Source organism: Prionailurus viverrinus, chromosome C1 (genome assembly GCF_022837055.1).
Source record: "Prionailurus viverrinus isolate Anna chromosome C1, UM_Priviv_1.0, whole genome shotgun sequence".
Taxonomy (NCBI): Eukaryota; Metazoa; Chordata; class Mammalia; order Carnivora; family Felidae; genus Prionailurus; species Prionailurus viverrinus.
Window position 1 is genome coordinate 16,966,638 of NC_062568.1, and position 15,382 is coordinate 16,982,019.

The 15,382-nt window shown below is 36.2% G+C and overlaps 1 protein-coding gene across 1 annotated transcript in view; it reads left to right on the forward strand.

Annotated features, from left to right (window-relative positions):
- Positions 1-15,382, forward strand: part of ABCA12 (ATP binding cassette subfamily A member 12) — a 176,646-nt gene that overhangs the window by 136,729 nt on the left and 24,535 nt on the right. Inside the window, exons 32-39 of the mRNA XM_047871551.1 lie at positions 329-565; positions 1,077-1,227; positions 4,020-4,272; positions 4,919-5,005; positions 5,802-5,895; positions 8,757-8,884; positions 10,902-10,989; positions 13,971-14,076. Of these exons, the coding sequence (XP_047727507.1) occupies positions 329-565; positions 1,077-1,227; positions 4,020-4,272; positions 4,919-5,005; positions 5,802-5,895; positions 8,757-8,884; positions 10,902-10,989; positions 13,971-14,076 (1,144 nt within the window). The remainder of the gene's footprint in view (positions 1-328; positions 566-1,076; positions 1,228-4,019; positions 4,273-4,918; positions 5,006-5,801; positions 5,896-8,756; positions 8,885-10,901; positions 10,990-13,970; positions 14,077-15,382) is intronic.

Here is a 15,382-nt window from a genome sequence, read left to right on the forward strand (position 1 = left end):
GGAAGGCCCTGAGGAGGGTGTGCCTGAGTTCGAAACACTCTGACAACACAGAGAGGCTGCTGTGGCTGGAGCAGAGCAGGTAAGAGCGAGGTAGTGGGCAGGGAGGCTAAAGAAGGGACAGAGGGAGGCGGGAGAATGGAGCCAATAAAATAGTGACTTATAGACCACGCTAGGGACCCCTGTGGGACAGGAAACACCAGAGGAGGGATGTGTCATCCAACTCAGGTCTGAATGTCTTGAAAGAATCTCACCACCCTCTGATTAGGGCCCTTGGGCATCAGTACAGTGTAAAGACGAAGGAGTGTTCAACTTCTGTTTTTGTATCTAGACTCCAAATCTAAGTGCAAATACAACATGCGACACAATGGCTGTGACAGCAATGATCCGATCACACCTCCCTGAAGCCTACCTCAAGGAGGACATCGGCGGAGAGCTTGTGTATGTGCTTCCTCCATTTAGCACCAAAGTCTCAGGGGCCTATCTGTCACTCCTGAGGGCGCTGGACAATGGCATGGGTGACCTCAACATCGGGTGCTACGGCATTTCAGACACCACCGTGGAAGAGGTACATTTCTTTTTTTCTTAAGGCTGGTATGACTTGCTGTTCCCTTAAATATACACAGTTCTTTAAAAAGAGAAAATATTTTAAAATAAACATTTTACAAAATCAGAAAATCTTAAAACTATCTCAATACCATTTTTATGTAAGACTGACTTTTGAAAACAGACCTGTTTTCTACCCAATTAGAGAACATGTATCTTTTACATACCGAAATGTTTACTTAGAGGAATGAAGGGGATGAGTGAAATCGGGGAAGGGGTGGTTAAGAGATATAAACTTCCAGATATAAAATAAATAAGTCAGGGAGATGAAAAGTACAGCATAGGGAATATAGTCAATAATATTATAATAACATATGGTAAAAAAAAATGTTCATTTAAAGTCACTATAAAAATATTTGCTTACGATCACACTTGTCTCAATGTGATAAAAATTTAAAATCAAAATTGAGCTTAGAGACTAGAAAGGGCATGCATGTTTTATGTTAATGAAGTTTTCTGGCTTCTCTTTCTAGGTCTTTCTGAATTTGACTAAAGAGTCACAAAAAGATAGAGATATGAGTCTTGAGCACTTAACACAAAAGAAAATTGGAAATTCCAGTACCAACGGCATCTCAACTCCCGACGATTTATCTGTGAGCAGCAGCAGTTTCACAGACAGAGATGGTATAAATCTAATGTGTATATTTTGCTTAATTCCAATAAATGACATAAGTGAGAAAAATCATAGGACAAAATTCAGCTTCAGATTTTCTTTCTAAATTCAGAATAAAGAAGGACACCTGGGTGGCTCAGTCGGTTAAGCATCCGGCTTCGGCTCAGGTCATGACCTCACGGCTTGTGGGTTTGAGCCCCGCGTGGGGCTCTGTGCTGACAGCTCAGAGCCTGAAGCCTGCTTCAGATTCTGTGTGTCCCTCTCTTTCTGCCCCTCCCCTGCTTGCACTTACGTCTCTCTTTCTCTCTCTCTCAAAAAAATAAAATAAACATTAAAAAAATAAATTCAGAATAAAAAAGTAAGCTTTATTTTTTTAATCTCCCAAGTATTTATTAAACAAAATCAAGTTCTCTATTTCAAAAATGTTTTGAAGAACGTGAAAGAACTTCCTCATTAGCGTGGTGGTATGTATTCCTTACACCCACAAGAAGTCATTTTTTTTAATGAGTATTTTTTTAAATTAATTAATTTATTTTGAGAGAGAGAGTGCGAGCAGGAGATGGGCAGAGAAAGGGGATGAGAGAGAATCCCAAGCAGGCTCCATATTGTCAGTGCAGAGCGCAATGTGGGACTCAATATCACGAACAGTGAGAGCATGACCTGAGCTGAAATCAAAAGTTGGATACTGATGGGGCCACCCAGTCACCTCCCTGGCAGTCGTTTTTAACATGTAATTTACTACAGTTTCAGATTTGTGTTTAACAAATTAAAATCCTTCCTGGAATTGGTGCTGTCCAACAATGGACAAAGTTACCTTGCAAGGTAGCTGACTCACTAACAGACATATTCAGCAGAAGAGTCATCAAAAAAAAAAAAAAATGCTAAAAAAAGAGGCATCATTCTTTATGGGACCTTATTGGAAAATATGTCTAATCTTCCCCTTCTGTGAACAATTCAGGCTCTGAGAAAATGCTTTTGGGGGGAGGGTTTCAGATTTGATGAAGTTGGACTCAGTACCTAAGAACCTATAGTGATAGGTTGTCCCCCTCAATTCTTCACACAAGATACATTTCAGAAATCGTGTTTCTTGATAGGACTTTGAGGAATTGGGCTCCTTTGAAAATAACTTTTCTCCTCTCTTATTCTTTTTCTGACAGTTAATTTATGCCTTTGGAAACACTATTTACTTAAGGAAGCAGATAGTAAAATGATATATAAATTATGGAATAGTCATTTCAACAGTTTGCTTAACTTGGAAAAAATCTCTAGGAACAGAACTTTTAATTAAACATTTGCCTGACTCTAAAATTTAGAGAAGATCTTCTCTGATGTTTGCATAGTTCTGGAACTTGGGAGTCTCATTTGTCCTCTGCCATATTCCTCATTTATCATCTTTTGGGGAATATAATTGTCAAGCCCATGGCATTGAGGACTTTGATTAGAAAGTGGTCATCTGCTTCAGGAAGTAAATGTTATGTATTTGCTTCTGCATTTGTCTCATAATTTGAAACTACTCTTCAGTCAAAATGTTTCCCTCATTGACATTATCTTTTAGAAAGCACATTTGCTCCATTTGATACACCTGTAACTCATCCACATGTAATTTCTCAAGAAACAGAAAAGCATACTAATTAACTTAAAATATTCAGCTCCTTCTACAATTCCCCTTTGCAGAGATATGAGTTTGCATTTAAACTTGTTCACTCTGTTTAATTGGAATTCATTTTAAATTAAGCAGCTTTGTATTTTTCCTTATCAGCTAAATGAAGATCATGATTTTTTGTGCTGCATAATTTGTGATGGAGAATTAAAAATATCCACAGAGTTGACGGTCATCTTATCACATGTAGAGGAGTGCTTGGCGTCAGGCCCTTGGAGAGAATGTTATATTTTTAGAGGGGGCTGTGGAATTATCAGTTGTAAGAGCACAATTGAGGGGACAACAGTTTATGGCCTCTACAGCTGCTCTTAATTCATTATCAGAAACCATGGAATTTTTCTCCACACCTGAAGAACATTTCAGGGGTGGGAGGTGGGGGTTGTAAACATCTTTTTCCAATGAGTTCTTTTTTGTGACACTAGTGGTAAAAATGGAGTTTTGAAATGGCAGATGTAATCAGTCCAGATTTCCAAAGAGAAGGTAATGAATATTTGAACTAGAATCATACTTTTGAAGAGAACGTTTCCCTTTTCCCAAGTTTAAGGTGAATTCATTGGACCTCACATTGGAATGCAAGCCAATAAACTTACAATCACTAAATTACCCACAGTAAGAGTGAGTTTTTAGACTAGGCAGCTGTTTTGGCTTCTGCTTATCTTTTTTTAAAACTGAAGTTATACATTGTATTAGTTTATATCATATGAGTTTTAGGTGTCGGTTTCTGGGTTTCTGTTTATCTTGTTGGAATTCAGTCTCTTGATAGAAGCTACCTTTTGAGTCTTAGTATAATTAGCAGTACATACCGAGAAAACATTGTGACTTTGGAGATTAGGGACACTATTCATTTATAAAATTGTAAATATCTCACTTTGACATGTAAAACTACTATGGGTGTAACTAATCTTTTAGTGTATAGTGATTTGTGATTCGCAAAGCTTTTTTACGTATGGTTCTATGACATGGAGAGGCTCAGGCCCAAGGTTGAAAAACAAAGAGCTGAACCTCAAATCAGAATCTTCGAAATACAAGCTTTTCATATCACATCACATTATACCATCCATCCATGATTTTTGAAGTTACTCTATTACTTGATTTATCGGAACTACCCAGAACCATATCAAATCTCTCTCTCTCTCTAATCAGACAAAATCCTGACAAGAGGTGAAAGGTTGAAGGGTTTTGATCTGTTACTGAAGAAGATCATGGCGATACTCATTAAGAGGTTCCACCATACCCGCAGAAACTGGAAAGGTCTCATTGCTCAGGTTATTCTCCCCATCGTCTTTGTAACCACTGCCATGGGCCTTGGCACACTGAGAAATTCCAGCAACAGTTATCCAGAGATCCAGATCTCCCCATCTCTCTACGGTACCTCTGAACAGACAGCCTTCTATGCGTAAGTTTCTTTCTTCCAAAATGTTTCCCCAGTGCCTGCAGAGGCCTCAGTGTACCTCAGTGAATGCATGAAATGCTGAAGAATAAAGAATTATGAGGCACTGTACCTGATTCTGCCAAAGGAATGGACAACTTGATTTATAGCAACATGACACTTCTATTGCCAACAGATAACTTTAAGAGCTTTTGTGTTTGTCTAAAAATAAAGTTATAGTATGTCTTTATTTTTAATGCCTAGACTTTCATCAAGAAAGCCTGGTTAGGTGTGGCTTCCCAATCTGTTGTTATATAGAGCAAATAACTTTTTTTTTTCAGCCTCACAAATATTGGATAGTAATTTTTTTCAGCCTCACAAATATTGGATAGTAATGTAAGAACCCTGTATAATATAATATTACATATATACAATAGGTGATCACTAAATGCATATGATGATTAGGAGAATAACAAGGCAGCCAAATAGAGCCATGTGCTTATTTTTTTCCCATGATACTTTTTTTTTTCCCCTGCTACTGAGTCTTTCTTGGATTTTTAATAAAACTGTCCTTTGGACAGCATATTTTATTTTCCAAATTATTCATAAGCATGACTTTAATATGGAAAACTAGTGGAGTATCAAGGATTTGTTTCTATCCTTTATATCATAGGAATTCTCACCCAAGCACAAAAGCACTGGTCTCAGCAATGTGGAGTTTCCCTGGCATCGACAATATGTGTTTGAACATCAGTGATCCGTAAGTGGTTCTTGGTTTTTTTTTGCTTTTTTGTTTTTGACACTCAAGTTGTGTGCGTACATGTGCATGCATGCATGTGTATGCACACACACACGTGTGTGTGTGTGTGTGTATACAAGTGGGTGTGTGTTGTATGCTGGAGAAGGGCAGCAGCCTGAGAGAAATCTGTATTTAACAGATTTTAGTTCATTCCGTAGCTATGCTATGCTGTAACAGTGAACAGTAGGTGCTTTCTAACCTAAAAAGTTTCTTCCTGTGCATATTTTTGTTTAACAAACAACCCTGTGAATTATTAATCCATTTTTAAGATGAAGAAACTGAGACTCATATGGACTGAGATACTTGTCTAAAAATATCTAGACAGTAAGTTGTGCAGCTAAAGCTGGGATGCAAGTCTTCTGACTCTGTTTTTGCACTAGGTAGTATTGCTTATTCAAAATTCCAAGATAATACACAACGCATGTAAACCTGACATTGGTATATTCTTTTGCTAAGGTTGGAGAACAGGATGAACGAGCAGAGAAGGAAGGGGTCAAAAAGCCCCATCCTGCCTCATTAAGACAATTCAATGAGCTTTGGTTTCAACACTGTTCAATCAATAAGTGCTGTCTCTAATCCCTCACAAAATGTCAAATCACTTGAAAATGGTAGTGTAATGTATATTTGAGTTATGAAAAACCAGTAAACTGTACCTAAGACTATACATCTGAATTTAATACCCAATACTCGCTTATATACTCATACGTAAATATGAGAACACACACATACCTCGCTTTAATATCATTTTTACTTGCAGAAGGTGCTTAACGAGAGGCAGTCTAGGAAAATGGAACACCAGTGGGGAGCCGATCACTAATTTTGGTGTTTGCTCCTGTTCAGAAAATATCCAGGTAAGATGGAATTTCATTTCAGTGAAGTAGGAGAAAGAAAGGAATAAATATTGAAACTTGAAAGATCTATCCAGGTTGCCAAAGAGTCAGTATAATTTCATTTTATGGAAGCTAGTAGCTCAGAGATGTGGAGTGGGGCAGCTCAAAAATATTGCCTTTGAACTTCAGGTCACTGTTTTAAATCCATCTCAGAACAAATTTCCAAAGGCAAGTAATTCGACGACAGTCTTTGTGGAAACCAACTAAAAATGAAATTTTGGTCTCAGTTCAGTTCTAACCGGAAAGCTCTATGTTTCAGACAACAAAGCCAACCATTACTGCCATATCTAAAAACACAGTGAGACTGTTTGGTGGTTAGCTGGCAAGTCAGTAATGTGTAAATCCAGAACAGAACTCCATTTCTAAGGAGCACCTCCAGCCTGCAAGAAAAACCCATGTCCTGAAAGAAACAGAAAAGATTATCCAACCATCCCTTACCCCGTCTGTATTTTATAAATACACACCTTCCTTTTCTAAGCCTGTCAATTCAACATACTTTTAAGAAAACCAAATTCACTGGGGAAATGAAACATTGTGGAAGAGAAGAAGTCACTGTTCATTTCTGAGAGTGACTATGTTGTCAACTTACTTTCCCATAGGAATGGAATCTAGCAATGTTTTAATAGTGTCACATGATTCAACCCTACATTGTTTGTACAATATTTTAGAAAGAAACTGTTTTCTGTAAACACAACCTATTTTTGAGTTTGCATGCAAGAGAGTTACTAACAATAAGAGCTGGGATCCCACAAGCATCTTTTGGAATCCTTGCATATTTCAATATCAGTTTTACCCAGTACTCAAAGAGTTTCCTAATCCCTCATGTAATCTAGTTAATTTCTGAAAATTCCTCATGTATTTTCTTTAGTTCACAGTAAGAGTCAACTAACTTAGTATTTAAAAATGGAATACGGATAAATTTCATTAATCAAAGGAAAAGAGAGAGAGAGTCAAAGCAAGAAAGAGACTTTTTAATTATAGAACAATCTGATGGTTACCAGAGGGGGTGGGGTGGGGGGATGGGTGAAATAGATTGGAAATTAAGGAGTGCACTTGTGATGAGCACAGGGTGGTGTATGGAACTGTCGAATCACTATATTGTACACTGAAACTATTATAACACTGTATTTTAACTAACTGGAATTAAAATAGAAACTTAAAAAAATAAAAATAAATAAATCACCAAATACATATATGTATTATATATAAATATTTTATACGTATAAATGTACTATATATATATATATATATATACACATATATAAAATGTGTGACAGTACCTACAAATACTGAAGATATATGATCTTACGGGATCAGCAATTCCATTTCTATTATATACCCATCAGAAGTGTGAATACGTTCACCAAGAGGCATATACTAGAATATTCATAGCAATACTATTTGTAATAGCTACTCAGATTCCCACCAACAGTAGAGTGGATAAATCAAATGTAATCTGTCTTCACGCTAGAATTCTGTATACAGCAAAATGAGAATGATTAATCTACAACTACACACATCAAATGGAGGATTCTCACAAATGAATGATGAGTGGAAAAAGCCAAATACAAGAGAATATATATAATACAATTCCATTTATATAAAGTACAAAAACATGCAAAACTCTTCTGTGCTTGTTACTTTGGGAGTGGTAGTTGTTCTGTTTCCTGATCTGGTTTCTGGTTACATGGTTGTGTTCAGTTTGTCAAAATGTATCAAGCAGTGTACTTACATGTGCTTTTCTGTACATACAATTCAACAAAAGATGAAAGCTAAAAAACTACATTGCATACATAAGTGTGTCTCTAATTATTTGCGGAACAAGTAGCGTTCTAGAAATGTGATCTTCAAGTTGATCCGACCTGATGTAAGGTGAAAGTCAGCATTTATTTTTTAGAGCAATCTGCACCTCGATGTTCTCAGGGCACACTTGTGATCCAAGCCTCAGGCTCTGGGACATCGTGTGAAGGGATGGAAGGAAAAATTGGAAAAGTGCTAGGCTTCTCTGGCTTTATGTCAGAGAAGCATGGGAAGCTTCAATGGAAAGTAAGTGGTCAGGAAGTGCAGAAAGCTAATACACATACAAGTAAGTGGTTAAAACTAAGCTCTGAGGTTAGTTAATAGTGATGTACCAATACATTTAATTTTGACAAATGTATGATGATAGTAATTTAAGATGCTAACAATGGGGAAAACTGGGTGAAGGGTATACAGAGACTCTCTGTATTAAATATTAAATATATCTATGTGTATCAATAGACATATATAAGCACATTTGCAATATATAAACTTTATTTTGGAATAATTTTACATTTACATATGTAAAGATTAGATTTATTTAAAATTAAGTTATGTAGATTTAGATATATGTAAACTTGAACTTCTATACCAAGGTTTGTACCTTAAAAACAATACAACACACACTTTCATCCACTGCTGTCACCTGAGAACTTATGTCTGTCTGTTCATGTTTTCTTTTCAGTTCAGAGCAAATGTTTTTTTACTTTCCTGTAAATCATTGAGTGAGTTTTAAGTCATCTTAGAGTTTAATCAAACTTGTCAGTACAGTGAAAAGAAAATCACACGTTGGTTAACTTGTATTCTTTTTGGCTTCAAGTGAGTAGTAAACCTATGCATGTGCTCCACTATTTGGTCTAATTTCTTGGCATGGGAAGATGTCTTCCTCTTCAAAGCTCTTCAGAGTCAGAAGACGGTCTTATCAGACTCTACCTGTTGCAATAATAGACAAATCATGAGACCAAACCTTCTTGACATTGTCTATTTGATTTGCAAAGAACTTAATTTTTAACTTTATTTTTCAGGAGTGTCCTAAATTTAATTATTCTCCACCTCATAGAAGAACTTACTCTTCTCAAATAATTTACAACCTCACTGGACACCGCTTGGAAAATTATCTAATATCAACTGCTAATGAGTTTATGCAAAAAAGGTAAAAATACTCTGTTTATAACATTTAATTTAGCCCATCTTGCTTTCAAATTTTAATGGTAACTGCTTCTTGAACTTGAGACAGTACATGAAAATTTCTATTGATTATTTACCCGGTTAAAGTCTCTATTTTATCTAAATAATCTTATGTATTAAACCTTTAAAAAAATTTTTCAGTTCCCTCAAATTAAGACTCATTTGAGGAAATTGAAAAACTTTGTTTTTTAACAAAAGCGTATTGTTAAACTTGTACATTTTTTTTCCCTTGAAGCAATAACGTTATTGACTACATTATGCCAATTTGGACAGTTTTAAGGCATAGTTTTAGGTGACAATTGGCCTTATTTACAATATGAATATCTCAGATTTAGATTATGATATCTGTGTGTGGATAAAATGTGTCCATATGTGACAAGGCCACAGGCCTTGTACCTCAGCCACCTAAACATTTGCTATGCATGTAAGGTTGGTAGACTTCTATTTGGGGTACTGTGGATGGACCTGGAAGACACTATGCTAAGTGAAATAAGCCAGACACAGAAAGGCAAATGCTGCATGATCCCGCCTGTATGTGGGATCTGAAGTAGTCAACTCACAGAAGCAGAGAGTAGAATGGTGGTTGCCAGGGTCTGGGGATCGGGGGGACATGGGGAAATGTTGGTCAAGGGCTACAAAGTTTCAGTCATGCAAGAGATTCTGGAGAGCTAATCTACAGCAATGCGACTGTAGTTAACAATACAGTATTGTAGACTTGAAATGTGCTAAAAGGACAGATCTTCAGAGTTGTCACTACACACACACCCCCACACACACACGTGCATGCATGCTCATACAGAAAGAAAACGGTGACTATATGAGGTGGTGGATATTTTAATCAGCTTGATTGTGGTGATTACTTCACGGTGTATACACATATCAAACCATCAAGTTGTACAGCCGAATATATACAGTTTTTATTTGTCAGTTGTACCTCAGATAAAGTTGGGGCATGGGGAGTTGGTCATCTTGTAATAGCTATCTAGTTTTCTCCTTTCCTTCATCTCTTCCCTCTTTTATTTCTCAATGTACATAACTGACTGATGTTCACTGTAAAATAATTACAAACTACATATACGCAGAAAGAAAAGGGAATCTCTCTATATCCACGTATAACCACTATTGATTGTATATCCTCCAGATATTTTCTAGACACAGATACCTGTAAATATTTTCAATTATAAACATTATTATTATAAGCAGGCATTTTATTATAAACAAACATTTCTAAAACCTGCTTTTTAAAAAATAAGGAATATACTTCCATGTTCTTTGTGTGTCAAAAGTATAGCTCTGTAGATCACATTTAGGATGATAGTCACAAGATTAGTCTAGTGTGACTAATTTATTTAACTCAACCATATTTAACTCAACCATAATTTGGGATATTTAAACTAATCTGTTCTTAAAATTGCTGCTTGGTTTTTTAAGTCCACTTTTTATTTTCAAGAGACTATGAACTGACAAGCACCAGGCAATTATATAGGCACGATTCACCTTCAAATACCCAGGAAGAGAAAAAGTATATCACCAGGGGAAAACCAGGGGGGAAAGTTTGGAGAATAAAAGAAATGAAGCCATTTGAAAAAAGATGAGAACTGATCTAATATCACCTTAGTGATAAATTACTTCTTTAAAAAGGAATTTTAAGGGCAAAAATACTATAATTTTTGAGATGGTGCATGATCCAGGTAAGTTGGCAGAATTGGTTAGATTATATATCACTTATTTTCAGAATGATTAGTCCACATTTGCAATTGCTTAAAATGACTTTTTACTTCTAGTTACAGTGTATACTTTAGACTAAAATATAATAAAAGATCAATAAAAAAGTAAAATATTTGTCAGGCAGTATTTATTTCATGCTATAAATGTGTTCCTAATGGAAAGAAAACATTGAGCCTTTAGTTAAACATTTTAGATCTATTTATAAATGTTTTCTCCATTAAAACAAATATAAGTTTTGTTATTCTTATATATAGGTATGGAGGTTGGAGTTTTGGGTTGCCTTTGACTAAAGACCTTCGTTTTGATATAACAGCAGTTCCTGCCAATAGAACACTTGCTAAGGTAAATTATGACCTTTCCTCTGGGATGTCATACAAATGAGAATGTGAACTTGAAATGCTCAAGCATTTTGATGAAGTAAAAATAAAACATGAGCGCAATCAATTTGAGAAGCGTTTGGCATAATGCTTTCCCCATAGCACTGGGGTTCCAGTCCTGTGTATTTACCCCAGGGAAACTGGATACACAAGTACCAGGATACACATACAAAAATTTACAAAATAGTATTTCTTACATTAGCTAAAACAGAACCCCAAATGTCCGTATACAGCAGAATAAATGAATTGTTGTATCATTCAGTAGAACTTTCAGGGGGTGCCTGGGTGGCTCAGTCGGTTAAGCATCCAACTCTTGGTTTCAGCTCAGGTCATGGTCTCACGGTTTCTGAGTTTGAGCCCTGCATCAGGCTCCATGCTGACAGCTTGAACCTTCTTGGGATACTCTCTCTCTCCCTCTCTCTCTGCTCCTCCCCCATTTGTTCTTTCTCTCTCTCTCTCAAAAAACAAACAAAACAGGGGCGCCTGGGTGGCGCAGTCGGTTAAGCGTCCGACTTCAGCCAGGTCACGATCTCGCGGTCCGGGAGTTCGAGCCCCGCGTCGGGCTCTGGGCTGATGGCTCGGAGCCTGGAGCCTGTTTCCGATTCTGTGTCTCCCTCTCTCTCTGCCCCTCCCCCGTTCATGCTCTGTCTCTCTCTGTCCCAAAAATAAATAAACGTTGAAAAAAAAAATTTTTTTTAAAAAAACAAACAAAACAAAAAAACAAAAAACAAAGAATTTTCAGCAGTGAAATGAGCTTAGTTCCATAAGTAGGTAAATATCCCAAACATTATTAATAAGCAAAAGAACACTTAACTATCATTGCATTTACTATAAACTTTAAGAGTAGGCAAAACTCAGGGCTCCTGGGTGGCTCAGTCAGTTAAGTGTCCGACTTCAGCCCAGGTCATGATCTCACGATTTACAAGTTCGAGTCCTGCATTGGGCTCTGTGCTGACAGCTCAGAACCTGGAGCCTGCTTCAGATTCAGTGTCTCCCTCTCTGTCTGCCCCTCCCCTGCTCATCCTCTGTTTCTCTCTCTCTCAAAAATAAATAAACATTAAAAAAAAATAAAAAGAGTAAGGCAAAACTCAATCATATTGTTTAGAGAGACTATTGTGATTTTGATTTTGAAGAACACAGAATTCCAGAGATGTTCTGGATACTGGCAATTTTTGTTTCTTTTTTAAAAATTACTTTAAAGTTTATTCTGGGGGAGGGGGGAGAGAATCCCAGGCATGCTCGACACCATCAGTGCAGAGCCCAATGTGGGGCTCAAACTCACAAACCATGAGATCATGACCTGAGCCAAAGTTGGAAGCTTAACCAACTGAGCCACCCCCACCCAGGCATCTCCAGTTTTTCTCTCTTATCCTGAGTGATTGTTCATTGGATGTACTCCTTTCATCATTTTTTGCTAAACTGAACATTAATGTTTTATGCGTTTTTCTTTACATATATATTTTATGTGTTTATCCTTGTTTCTTTTTTTTTAATGTTATTTTTTATTGAAAAAGAGAGAGCATGAGGAGAGGAGGGGCAGAGAGAGAGGGAGACACAGAATCCAAAGCAGGCCCAAGGCTCTGAGCTGTCAACACAGAGACAGACGCGGGGCTCAAACTGGTGAACTGCAAGATCATGACCTGAGCTGAAGTTGAATGCTTTACCAACTGAGCCACCCACACGCCCCTATCCTTGTTTCTTAAAGAGCATGGAAACTGAACGGAATTTGATGAAGACAAATAATCCTGTAGGCTTTATTATTATTATTATTATTATTATTATTATTATCATCATCTAGATCATATCTATGCTTTCAAACAAGCTAGGGTCACAGAATCACGCACAGAAGATCTACGGTAGTCTTAGGAATTTTAAATTGTCCTTCACATATTTCTCATTTGGTAGTAAGAGATATACATAGACTTGGGGGAGGTGGAGAAACTAATATTATTATGTTATATATATATATATATGTTATATATATGTTATATATATGTTATATGTATGTGATATATGTATGTGATATATGTATGTGATATATGTATGTGATATGTGATACATATATGTGATATATATACATAACTGTGATAAGCCCAACACTTGTATCATCTGGTGCACAAACTACCTGATCACATCCTCACAACATTTCTATGAGATATTATGGAGGCTGTTTAGCCGATTTTCATAAGGTCATATAGAAAGTAGACAGTAGTGTTGGAGATTTGAATGCCCTCTCTCTGCCATTTGTTCCTTTTCTTCCTCTCTCCACACACAAAGTAAACATTCTTGCATAAACAAAGATTTCTAATAACGAATAATTTCTCTCTAAGTTAGATTTGTAATTTTAAATTATCAACTGGGTCTCTTGAATTGAGGCACACCAGTATTTTAAATCCCTCTGTTTTTGACACAGAAGGTAAAGTAACTCTCCTCCCTGTGGCTTACAACTAAGAATAGAAAGTTAGTGTGGGAATTTCAAGGTTATCATTCTTGTTGCTAAGGACACAGTGTTTGTCTTTGTATTTAATTTCTTTCTACATCCTTGCCTAGACATTATTTTATATTACGATTATTATTATTATTGAGTATGCTTTCGCTCTAGTCCCAGAGTCACTACAGACCAGCCACAGTGATGGAGATAATAACGATTTCTTCAGTTTATTTCAAGCTTTGCCTATGCAGAAGATACAGAATAACTAATAACGTGGTGCTATCATGCAGAAAAAAAAAAACTGTTTTCTCAATCTCTGTCCATCTCTAAATTGGAAATGTAGAGGTCTGTGGTCAACACTCTGGGGGATGGTTCTAATCTTCCAAGATAAAATAACTCATTGGGAAATTGTTGGTCTTATTTTAAATATAAATTCTGTGAGCTGTCAGATGTAAAGGCAGCCTAATTTATTTAAACACCATACTGATCTTGCCTCCCTTTTTGGAATTTAACAGGTATGGTATGATCCAGAAGGCTATCACTCACTTCCAGCTTACCTCAACAGCTTGAATAATTTCCTCCTGCGGGTTAACATGTCAAAATATGATGCTGCCCGACACGGTAAAGTTACTTACACAGAAGCTTCTTGTATTGCAACTTTTGCCTCTCTCCATATAAAAATGCATATAAGATTCTGTTTCCTCCAGGTATTTTATGGTATCTAAATCACAGATCTTTAAAAGGAGTCTGAAAGTAGTAACTACCACCAGATGGAACATTCTAGATAATTTCCTTAACTTTGGGTTAATTTAGTTTCCTCATTTATCAAATCAGGATAATAAAGCTTACTTCATGCTTATTTCTGGTCTCACATCTAGTAGCTATTACTCACAAGAAAACATTTTATTACTATTTACTTGTATATAGGCTAAGAATTAAAAATAATTAATGTTGATAAATCTAAAGATGAAGCCAAAACTTTTAAACTAAGAAGTTCTATACCTGATCATTAATTGAGCACTTACCCTATAATATATGCTTTATATGAAAAATTGCTAATCCTTACAAGTAGCCTTTCAGAATGAATATTTTTGTTCTCTGTTACTATTTTCTAGAGCCCAGACATGGAATTTGAACCCAAGTCTGTCTGAGTCCTGCCCCTTCAGTTTTCTAATACTTTTCGGTACTCAGCCAGATCTATTGCAGTTGGATTTCCCAAGAGGCATCCACATGGTTTTCAAAACAGGATTTGGGATTTTAAAAAGACTGATTTATTTTTTCTAATTCAATTACTGTCAATCAAATCATTTTATCATCTTAAGCCTTGCTCAAATTATTTTTCCTTACTGATCCTAAAAAAAATAATAATGATAATGGAAACAAATGAGTAACATATTTATTAGCCAATACTGAATCTATAGCCTAATAAATAGGCTAACAAATAGCCTATTAAACAGGAAAAAAGACACAACCGGTCTTTTAGAAATGCCAGCGTCTGTTTTTCTTTCATCTCCTTCCTGTTGGGCATAACAATGTGTGTTGGATGTTCTCGTGATGAGAGTCAAACACTCATTCTAGCAAGAGAGTCTGTCAGTCTTCATTTTAGAGAGAACAGCATTCCTTCCCACCTGCTATAGCAGTTTCCTAGCAGGAGGAACCATGAAGAAAGTAACAAGACTGAAAGATAGTCCTTAGATCTATAGCACCAATAAAGGACATAGTCAAAAGTGACAAATTAAATTAAATGGTGATGAGTGTTAAGGAGGGCACTTGTAATAAGCACTCGGTGTTATATGTAAGTGATGAATCACTGAATTCTACTCCTGAAACCAATATTGCACTAATGTTAACTAACTAGAATTTAAATAAAAATGTGAAAGAGAATTAGTTAATTAATTAATTAATCAATCAGTCAATTAATTAAATG